The 11,780-nt window shown below is 38.6% G+C and overlaps 1 protein-coding gene across 1 annotated transcript; it reads left to right on the top strand.

Annotated features, from left to right (window-relative positions):
• Window positions 1-282: 282 nt before the first annotated feature.
• On the top strand, window positions 283-1,335 carry trim63a (tripartite motif containing 63a). Its single transcript, XM_072682919.1, has one exon. It carries the CDS (start codon window positions 283-285, stop codon window positions 1,333-1,335), a length of 1,053 nt encoding a protein of 350 aa, XP_072539020.1.
• The last annotated feature ends 10,445 nt before the right edge of the window (window positions 1,336-11,780 follow it).

Below are 11,780 nucleotides of genomic sequence, written 5' to 3'. Positions count from 1 at the left end.
CTAAGTTTGGCATGTGACTAGTCACGGTGGGCTGGGTTAAGAGGTAGCATGTTTTCTCCGAATCAAGTCTGACAAACAAGTAGAGGACGGATTCTTGCCACAGCCGCCCCATGGATCAAATGTCACGAGGGAACGGCTGGTATATAAACTGAGGGCTGCCCACTGGGCTGCTAGATTAAAATACGCTCAAGCCAAAGACAGAAGCTACTAGAGAAGCCCCACAAGCTTTGCAAACCGGTGACAAAGCAGCAGACGAGGATACGTCCACTTTCAAGGAAAGACATGGACATCCAGACAGGCCAAATAGTGAGTACTCCAAGTACTCTAGAGAGCTTGGAGAAGCAGCTGAGCTGTCCCATTTGCCTGGACATGTTCACCAAGCCTGTGGTCATCCTGCCTTGCCAGCACAACCTTTGCCGCAGCTGTGCTAACGACCTCTATGACTCCCGCAACCCCTACCACTACTCAGGAGGCATTTTCCGCTGCCCAACTTGCCGATTCGAGGTGGTGTTGGACCGTCACGGTGTCTATGGGCTACAAAGAAATCTCCTTGTGGAGAACATCATTGACATCTACAAGCAACAGCTGGAAAATGTTGGCAGCGAAGGTGGTCTGGAGCCGCCCCTGAAAACTAAGGACACCAAAGAGCTGATGTGCCAGGAGCATGAGGATGAGCGCATCAACATCTACTGTGTCACATGCCAGGTCCCCACTTGCTCAATGTGCAAAGTCTTCGGCCAGCACAAGGACTGTGAAGTGTCCACGCTGAAAAATGTCTACGAAGTCCAGAAGTCTGAACTTAAAAACTCAATCGACCTCCTTGCAGCAAGCAACAGCTGCGTGCAAGCTATGCTAGCCCAGATGGACGATACCTGCAAGTCGGTGGAGGAGAACAGCCAGGTGCAGAAGCAGAGGCTGGGAGAGAAGTTTGACCTGCTCTATGCTGTCCTGGAAGAGCGCAAGGCCCAGCTTCTGGAGCACATAAGCCAGGAGCAGGACGAGAAGGTGGCTGTGTTGCAATCCCTCATTCAGCAATACAAAGAACAGCTGCAGGCCAGCACCAAGCTGATGGACAAAGCCGCCCAGAGTATGGACAAAAGCAACACCGCAGAGTTTCTCATCTCCGCCAAGACGCTCATTGCAGAAGCCAAGGACACAGCCAAGAACTCCCAAATACAGAGGCCAGAGCCTGGCTTTGAGAAAATGGACCACTTCACACTGTTCACTGACGATGTAGAGGACGTGCTCTCAAAAATGGACTTTGGGGCAGGCGATGGCGACGACGAAGAAGACTTTGAAGAGGCAGTTGAGGAAGAGGAGGAGGAGGAGGAGTAAGCAGTGATCAACTTTGTTTGAGACAAAGACTAAAATGTTAGAGGTGGGAAAAAGTTGGAGAATGTGATTGAAAACACCCATCGATGCATATTATCGACTGGGAACACAGTCTAGCTGCTTTTGAAAACTGTGACAAGTGTGCAATCTCAGCAATGTTTTTTACAAAATGCACCATTTCCACTTTTCCACTTGACTTTTATACTTTTGTATTTATGAATGTTGATGATCTGTTCTTTTTTTGATATCTTCTAGTGTTCTGTAGGTAACAAGGTTTACACTTGAATATTCTGTATTAGATTTGTTTGACATGTTATACGGAGTCAAAGCAGAGTTGCTTGCTGTAGAATACAGCCGCAATAGTTTTAGAGTGTCTCTCAAAATGTTTGAATACTTGAAATGTTACTTCATGCACTTGACTCATTAACTACTGTAAAATTTTATTTTCATTGGAAAATTCAGTGGGAATAAAGAGTTTACAAACAAAACAGATCCACTTGTGTCCCTCCCGCCTCACATCTTTATACAGCAAGTGCTCAGACTAGGCATTTTATCTTACTTCCATCTAGGCAGCTTCAATCGTCTCTCATCTGTCCCACTTCACTGTTCGCCGTTTAAGAGGTCTACTATTTTTGCAGGGTGAGAATGAGCGAAGCCATGGAGCTCCAAGAATAGACCACAGTGTGCGACAGACCTTATGTTTCCATCCCTGACAATTACAGCAGCCAGCAGGCATGCCGGCCAGAGCTATGGGCCAGAGGTCATCCCTGATTCCACGAGTTAGAGGTATAGTTGCTACATTTATTGCAAAAAAAGATTAAATAGTACTGAAAAGGAATTTTTGGCTTGTATGAATAGTGAAATTATTTTGAGGCTATTGAAAAGTACTTCTACCATCTACCATCTACAAGAGATTTTCCTTGAGTTTCAAAAACTGTTGGAAAATTCACATGTACAACCAATTACCATCTTATAACAATTAACAGTGTCTAATATTGAGATTCCATTAAGCACAGAAATGAGAAACTGTGCATAGGAATGGTAGTCCATTATTAATTGGACAATTCTTTGGCTGGATTTTAGCTGCGCTTCCCATATAGTTCACCCAGTGCAGACAAAGTAATCAATAAATCAAAAACATCAAAAAAACAGAAGGGAAGAACCCGATTCATGTAACAATCCCTTTTGTTTCTACAAAAAATACCTATTTTCTGTGCTTACTAAATTAATCTAGATGATATTGAGGATAAGAGCAGTGGAGGAACCAAAATTCTAAACACAGACCTCCTACCAGATTTCTCTTGACCCGAATTTCAATTCCTTGTGTCAGTGCACTGGGTAAGTGTATACTGGCCCCCGCTTTGGTCTCTTTGTGACAGCTGACACTTGCTCATCGACCATTCACGTGTCCAAGGCCAAGACTTACTCATGAACTCAGTGTCCTGGTGACCAAATCCTGGGGCTCACAACCAGGCCACCATGAAACCAGGTCTTCAATGCTTAGTGACAACACCCCAGCTAAAAGGCCTAAGATATGATACTATCCTATCCCCAGACAACATGATCTGCAAGCCTAAACAAGCCAAGTGGGCCTTTGTCTAGCAGCACTTCTACAGCTGCTTGGTGACTGACTTGCTGATCTGAAATTTCCCACCTATGTGGGGCCCAGCTGCCTTGGATAGTAATCTCCTTTCTGACTGTATATGTATACTGTATGGCACGAAGACTGGTTCTCATATTCCCAGCATGTCGGGGGATGCTCTGGCACATGATACCACAACACTGACAACAGTGGAGCTGGGCCTTCTGACAAAAACTGCTTAGATAGCAGAGACCACCCTTTGACCACCCATGTTTATGAAAATTTTATTTAAATGTCATAAAGTTTAAATTTTTAGTTTTTCAGTTAAGCTCATGGATGGTGTTGTGTCTCAGGGCTCTTTGGATTGCTTAAAGCAAACCTATGATAATCAGTTTGCCAGGTGAGACAAAATAAAGGAATACTACTTAAGTAGGACAATACACATTATTAAGCAGACCACAGATTTCAAGCAATATGGGAAAAATAAAGATTCTCTGCTGCCGAAAAGCATGCAATGCCTTGGACAAGGTATGGAAACATTCAATATTTCACGAAAACTTGAGCATGATTATCATACTGTTCATGGAGAATCATACTGATTTGAGGCTAATTTAGAGCACAGATGGGTTCATGCAAATAAAGGCATAATGATAATAATCATATTTAGAAAGCTGTTGCTAAAATGCCATTACAGAGCAGCAAACAGGTATTTGAAGCTGCTGGTGTCTCTGAAGTTCCACAAACCTTAAAGTGTAGGATCCTCCAGAGGCTTGCAGCTGTGCCTACAATTCTACAATTCGGCCACCCCTAACCAGTGCTCACAAGCAGAAACAGTTGCAGTGGGCCCAGACATACATGAAGACACATTTTCAAACAGTCTTGTTTAAGTGCTGTGCAACCCTGGATGGTCCTGATGGATGAAGTAGGTGATGGCTGGTGGATGGCCACCATGTCCCAACAAGACTGCAACATCAGCAAGGGGGTGGCAGAGTTATGTTTTGGGGCGGAATCATGGGGAGAGAGCTGGTAGGCCCCTTTAGAGTCCCTGAAGGTGTGAACATGACCTTGGTTTCTAATTGACCACTTTTTCCCATGGTACAAAAAGAAGAACTGTGCCAAATTCATCTTCTGTAGCAAAATCATCTTTATGCAAGACAATGCACCTCATCTCATTCTGCAAAGAATACCTCTGTGTCATTGGCTGCTATGGGCATAAAGAAGAGAAACTCATGGTGTGGCCACCATCCTCCCCTGACCTCAACCCTATTGAGAACTTTTGGAGTATCCACAAGCAAAAGATCTATGAGGGTTGCTCTAGAATGGATGCAAGAATTGTGAAGGTAAACAAAAAAGGGGTCCTTTGGCAACATGTAACTTGTCTGTTAAGATGTTTTTGAAATGGTTTTAGATTTCCGTAAATGTGACTCTTAATGCTGTAAATTCAATGAATGACCATTTAATTTACAACCTATAAAATATTTTGAAACTCATTTGGAACATAATAATTTGGAACAGTGCATTTTGAGGTTGTTGTTTTTTTTTTTGAAAAACATAATGTTTTGGGAATTTATACTCAGTTGAGCAAAAAAAAAAGTAAATATTAATTAATTCATGAATTTAATTATTCAAATTTCAATACCAAAAAACAACCATAACAGAAATGTAAACAATCCAGCGCTGGGCCAACATAACCACATATTTGGGGTACTTTAGTTCAGTCAGAACCTTCACAAGGAACATTAAAGGAATTGCTTAATCTGAACAATTACTTAATCAGCGCAAACTTCATTGGATGGATCCACGATTTGCATAGTTACGTACTAACATAGTTGTGAGGAACTTCACTGTATTTCCTGAACCACATGTCTGTGCCACAGTAATTGCTTGGATTTATGTAATATTGCTTTGTGCACTGGTGCCCAGTCATGTTGGAACAGGAAGGGGACATCCCCAAATTGTTCCTGCATAGTTGGGAGCATGAAATTGACCAAAATCTCTTGGTCTGCTGAAGCATTAAGAGTTCATTAACTGGACCTAAGGCCTGAACCCGGCTCCTTAAAAACACCCCCACACCATAATCCCCCCTCCATCAAACTTTACAGGTCAGACAAGTGCCACTATCAACTGCCAAACCCAGTCCATTGGATTGCAAGACAGAGAAGCGTGATTTGTCACTCCAGAGAACATGTCTCCACTGCTCTATAGTCTAGTGGCGGCGTACTTTACAGCATCCAGCGCTTAGCATTGGGTTTGGTGATGTCAGGCTTTGATGCTGCTGCTCGACCATGAAAACCCATTCCATGAAGCTCTCTGCACAGTATTCTTAAGCTAATCTGAAGGCCACATTAAGTTTGGAGGTCTGTAGCGATTTACTCTGCAGAAAGTTGGCGAATTCAGCAAACTATGTCCTTCGGCATCCGCTGATCCAGCACTGTCATTTTACATGGTCTGTTGCAGTTGCTGTTGTTCCCAATTGCCAACTGCATTGTCAGTTCACTGAGGAATATTTAGTAGCGAGGAAATTTTATAACTGGACTTATTGCACAGGTAGCATCCTATCATGGTACCACACTGGAATTCACTGAGCTCCTGAGAGCGACCCATTCTTTCACAAGTGTTTGTAGAAGCAGTCTGCATGCTTAGGTGATTGGTTTTATACACCTGTGGTTATGGAATTGATTGGAACACCTGAATTCAATGATTTGGATGGGTGAGTAAATACTTTTGTCAATAAAGTGTCCAGTAAATGAGCTCTTTAAGAGACGTAACTGAAACTGAAATTATATATTCTACAGAAAAGATTACATGCAATGCAATTTATCTGTAAATGGAGTACCACGCAAAAAAATGCCTGAAAAATAGACTTGGATAGAAGTTGAAAAGAAGTTGGATTTTAGAACATTTTTGAACATTTTGTATATAAATTATGTCTAAAATATACATCAAGCATTATTAATTATTGTTATTATTATTATTATTATTATTATTAATTTTTTTTCTTGGATGAATCTGAAATATATCCCCAGTTCTACAATGAGCCATATGTATTATTATAAATTAATATAAAATTCTAAATTCCTTTAGTATGGTTTCATATTTGAAACTTTTAAAATTACGTTCACAAATGTTGCAAAACAGAGCAACTCACTGTAACACATAGGACTCTTATTCAGACATGCTGTTAAGACTGAGCAGGTATTGCATCATGAAGAAGTCCTCAAATTACCTGCAGCAACAAGGTCAGTAGCCCCTTAAAGATTATTGAAAAATTGTCATTATTGAGTTTGTTAGGCTTATTTAGTTCTGGGATAATACAAAGTCAAATCATGTGACCTCTGGAAAATTTTTATTTAATTACAATTTTTAACCAACGTTCATATGGGTGTGGGTGTAAAAAGTATAATATACATATAATAAACATGTTTAGTAGTGCAGTAGTAGGATAGTTGTATGTATGAGGTTTATATATTTCAGCAATGTTAAATAACGTCATTTGCTTTTAATAATGTGCAATTGCCCCATGTGACGTTTTCTTGACTGTAAAACTGATGATCCTGTTTAAAAATAAATTGACACCATTCTAAAAGCTATGAAACAAGCATCTGTGCATGCAATAGATTCTTGCAGATTTAAAAACGCACACCTTGTCCTGTTTAGCATTATTTTTTGAATAATCATTTTTAAATGCCTTATTTGTCACTGACTCATATCTTTTCATAATCATCAGTTATATAACTGGATGTCTCACGCATGTAAAAATGAAGTATTGGCCTTTTTGTGCCAGATTTATTTCTGGATCTTTGATCTCTGGCAGCAACTTTTCTCTGAGGATCAATGTCACGCCAAAGCTTTATGCGCAGACCTGCCCTGTTTTCATCTCCACACTCTCTTGAGGAAACCGGTTCATTCTCGCTTTCTCTATATTTCACTTCTCAGCAGAACAGGATTGAGCCAGTATGTGAGGACTGACCCATCCATGTCTGGCACACCGAAGGAGACGGGCTAGCTGCGCAAAACTGCTTCTCTAAATAAGAGCAGGACTTCCCCTGGCTGGCCAACAGAGTCGGGCAAGTATACTGTAGCTAAATTTAGAGCTGTGAATCAGCCTGTCCTTAGCCACTGTCGCAGCGCACTGAAGGACACCCTCTCAGTCAGCTCCCAGCCAGCTCCCAGCAGGAACAAGACCAAAGCTCTAGGTCCAGCTATGACCAGAAAAAAGTGGGGGGAGGGGGGGTTGTATAAAGGCCACAAGTGCACAGAACCTCTGCAATAGGGAATACAATGGTACACTTATAAGCAATGATATACAATATATAAAATGATTACACTAATATATATATATATATATATATATATATATATATATATATATATATATATATATAGAATTTAGCATTTTAGAACTACAGAAAGTGCTTTGTATTTGTCCGCTCAGAAAATATACACTAGCTAGTGTGAAGGCTAGAAGCTAGAGTCCAACAATTCATGTAAACTACACCCAATATATATATATATATATATATATATATATATATATATATAATATAGTAATAATAATAATAATATACTATATATAGTAATTTACCTTTCATTTGGATGAATATATATTGGTAGAATATTATTTATTTTACTTTAGGTAACCTTCTTATTTAATTTAACTAATTTTGTAACTAATTTTGACAAGAAAATGTGATTTAAGGTTTCTTCCTCCAGCTCCGAGGGAGTTTTTCCTTGCCACTGTCGCCGTTGGCTTGCTCACAGGGGTCTTTGACCCTTCATGTTATTTCTTCTTTCTTCTCTGTCTCTGTCCTTTATTAAGTACTAATTATGTAAAGCTGCTTTGTGACGACAACAGTTGTAAAAAGCGCTATACAAATAAATTTGACTTGACTTGACTTGATTTAATGTGAATATGATCACAACACAGGCCTGAAACCAGCAGAATAATAAATGGGATAAGATTATGTTCTCTACCAAAAATGGTGTATAAATGAGTTCATTTATCTAAAAAATTATGATAAGAATCTTGAAGTGAGAAAAAGGAGATACTCTATATTTCTATATGTCTACTCTATATCAAATAATTTCACCCACCATGATATGGCTTCTATTCCTATTTCTTAAAGTAACAAGCAGTCAGTGTCAAAGAAATGAAAGAATATTAATAATGATTGCAGACATTATTTATTGTGATTTACATTTCAGATATCAGGAAACATGGGAAACCATTATGAGCACTATGAGCAGCATTTTACATTTACTTCCAGATCTCAAACCTAGAGAAAGAAGTGGACCCTGGCTCAAAACCGTGACCTGAGATTGTGCAGAGCATGCATTTAGGAGCCTTGGCGTGTAAAAATATCCACAGTTCATTTTTAGACGCAGCGTGCACTGCCTGTAGATGGTCGTACAGTAAATAGAATCTTTCTCTCTCTGTCACCTTGCCATGTGCCTCTCTGGTTTGTAAAGTACAATCAGATCCTTCCCAAGTCAATTCAGTTGTCTTCAGCATTAAGAAATTGAAATGACCTCCTTTCTATATCAAACACCCGTTATGTCAAACACCCGTTTTAAACTAGATGGTTGGTGCCTTGTAAAATGCTGGGCCATTCTATGAGAAGTGGATAAATTGTGTCGTCAAACATAAAAAAAACATAAAAATAAATAAATAAATACATAAATAACAAATTGAGACCGCTGGACCTGCTATCTATAGGTTATTAATGGAGCTGAAATACCTTGACAGTCACAGGGGTCCCTATGGACCATTGTTGGCTAGTTGCCAATTTACTTCCAAAGCAGCACAGATATTTTATCCACATAACTTTCAGGGTTAACAATTTGCAACATTTTAAAATAGCACTAAAAGGATGACGTGAAGATCTTCTCAGCAAACAGCGACCCACAAGTTAAGTGGACGAACTAAGCATCATTGTGCCTGTACTGCAGCCAGGGTATGTACATGTATGAATATTTGCATTTTAAGGAAACTCTTTAGTGTGTGGCTCTTGTTAAATGCTGCCAGTGTTGGCTAAGCTTGCTAGATGACTAGCGAACAGTGCCACCATCCACTCTAAAGCTGCTGCACTTTACAAAAGGGCAGTAGGCTATTAAAGGCTTTCTGTTCCTACCATTAACAAATCTATTATAGCTAGTCCAGTCCTTCAAATTGGAAATCATAATAAGGGGGCTGTATGTTAAAAGTCAAACAATAGTTAGCCACATAGTGTGTGCCAGCAATTTGAAGTGTAGGAATGTAAACATTGGCTAGTGTCATTTTACACCTTGCCATGTGCCTCTCTGGCCTGTAAAGTACAACTGGACCTTCCCCATTCCCAAGTCAATTCAGATGTCTGCAGCATTAAGAAACTGAAATTATTTCTTTTTTAAAATGTCAAAAAATGACTGGGTCAATCTATGAAAAGTGGACAAATTGTGTCCACCCCAAAAAAAGAGCTTGGCAAGGAAAATCACTGAATGTAGGTTTTGTATCTACAATTTCTAGAATTTAGATTGCCGAAAGAATGTCATAAGCACATGTATTTCTATTTCTAGACTTTTGTCATATTTTAGGTAACTAACTAATTTTTGGGGGGAAATGTAAACTTTATTTTCTTCCTTTATTTTATGACACAGGGTCTGAAACCAGCAAAATAATCAATGGGATAAGGATATTATGTTCTCTACATCATGAATACATACTTAAAACGAGTACAAGTGTGTAGAAATTAGTTCATTACTATGATGATAATCTTGATTTGAAAAATATGAGATATTTTGACCATATTTCAAATAATTTCACTCACCAACATAACCTTTTCAATGTGTAGGCTTCTGTTCCCATTTCTACTAGTGGCAGTTGTTAAAATAAGCTGGAAACATTATGCATATGTAATTTGTATGGCGTATGAACAATGGTCTAAATGTAGGTTACAGTTTAATAAAGAGCAGTCTACTACTTTAAAAAAGGAAGTAAGCGACAACATGAATGTGGACACAGGCCTACAGTGATAGTACTGTCTGATATTCACCACAATGGATTTTTTCTTCTGTATATGGTAGTGGAATGACAATCTCCTTGAGCTCTGATAAATAAGAACTCCATTCACTGGAGGCTGGAAGGTTGGTGGTTGTCCTCTCCCCCTTTTTTGCTTGAAAATATAAGCATGTGATTAACACAGCCGTACCATTTCAGCCTGTTCCTGAGTTTCAGTGCCACAGCCTCGAGAGACTCCATTAGGACTTTCTTCTCTCACACACACACACAGGTAAATATATAAGACTGCTGTTTCTAAAGTACAGTTATGTACAGTTTGTAGTGGATGGAGATGTTTGGAATTCTGCTTTTAAATAGTGTTAAATTTTCCCATTATGGGAGCACGCTAAATATTTCACATGCTCGGTGTCACACAGATCAAGGGCTTGGCTAATGGCCGCTTGAGTGCATTAGGTGCCTGTCATGCTTGATTCATGTTAGGTTTCAGGTTCGGTTACCTCTAACAGTCTGCAGTAATCATTAAATTGTGGCCATATGCGCGGCTCTAAAGATCAACATCAAATCAATCCTGTATGGATTAGAGTCTAAACATTAACATATTTGCAGACTGCAGTATTTTTTGCGGTTATGGCATTATTCATCTTTAATGTAATGCATGCACAATGATTTAGCCATTTGCAGCGTGCAGTTATAGTGCAATCAGTAATTTCATTAATCACTGATGAATCATTGCTTACAATCGTCACATTTGATTTTGGGTATTGATGGGAGGTGGTTCGTTTCAGGACCCTTGTAGAATTAAATGTTTGTTTAGCAAAATTCATTATTATTATTAGTAGTAGTAGTAGTAAGAGTAGTAGTAGTAGCAGTAATATTTCATTATTATTACTATTATTATTATTATTATTATTATTATTGAAGTATATCACATAGTTAAATCTGTGCGTAAAACCTTGTTTGAAAAATGAACTTAACGATTGTGGGAAGATATGGGTTCACTGTTGGAAGGCTTAATCCAAACACTGTGGTACAATCAATTAACAGTAATGCTGTGTTACAACGAACTAGGTAGTTCCAGCTCTCCCTGTGAGTTATTTAATGTGCATTATAAATGATGTTGATGATTTACACACACAAAACACTCAGAGGTTAAAAAACATTTATAATAAAAAAGCCACTTTCATGGTCCAGAAACATCAGGGTGTCTTCAGGATGAGCATCAAGACAAATGTAAATGAAGTCCAATTGCTGCTAAAAATTTGCAGATGAGCTTGCAATGGAAACACAAAAAAGTGACCAAAAGCTGTATAAATGTTCTACCTAATCATGTTTATTTGTGTAAAAAGAAAGGTATTGTGGGTGATTTTACTGTTTAGTTCTTCGTTGATACCTTTAAATAGTGCATTCACCATGTATCTGTGCCTGTTAGTTCTGAAAGAATTGCCTTATTAGCTACCATTAGTATTAATTTGCAATTACCATTCCTGAAAAGGTCTGAGAAGGTTATGTTTTTGCTTTGTTTAATTGCTTTGTTTACTTTGGAATATGTAACAAATGTTGAGCTATTTGTGACACAATCTTTCTAAATAATAATATCTACAGTATGTCTGAGGAAGTAAACACAAATAATGTATTAAAGTCACATATAAATTGAAGTGTTTAACAAGATTCTAACAAAGTGTTTATTGCACATCATTACAGCTAATGTTGTAATGAAAGCATTTTGGATGTTTGCATAACAGACCTCCAACTGTGTACTAAAAGGGAATAGAGAATTTATAATGAATAAATAGTGAATAATGCTTAATACCTTGAAAATAAATTATTAACAAGTGTCTGATCCTGACCATAGTCAATCCTCAATAAAGT

This window comes from Salminus brasiliensis, chromosome 7 (genome assembly GCF_030463535.1).
Source record: "Salminus brasiliensis chromosome 7, fSalBra1.hap2, whole genome shotgun sequence".
Taxonomy (NCBI): domain Eukaryota; kingdom Metazoa; phylum Chordata; class Actinopteri; order Characiformes; family Bryconidae; genus Salminus; species Salminus brasiliensis.
This window is presented reverse-complemented; position numbering and strand designations above follow the sequence as displayed.

Bases quoted from the DNA above. Each gene is read 5' to 3' on its own strand.
- trim63a (XM_072682919.1), top strand. From the start codon at position 283: ATGGACATCCAGACAGGCCAAATAGTGAGTACTCCAAGTACTCTAGAG.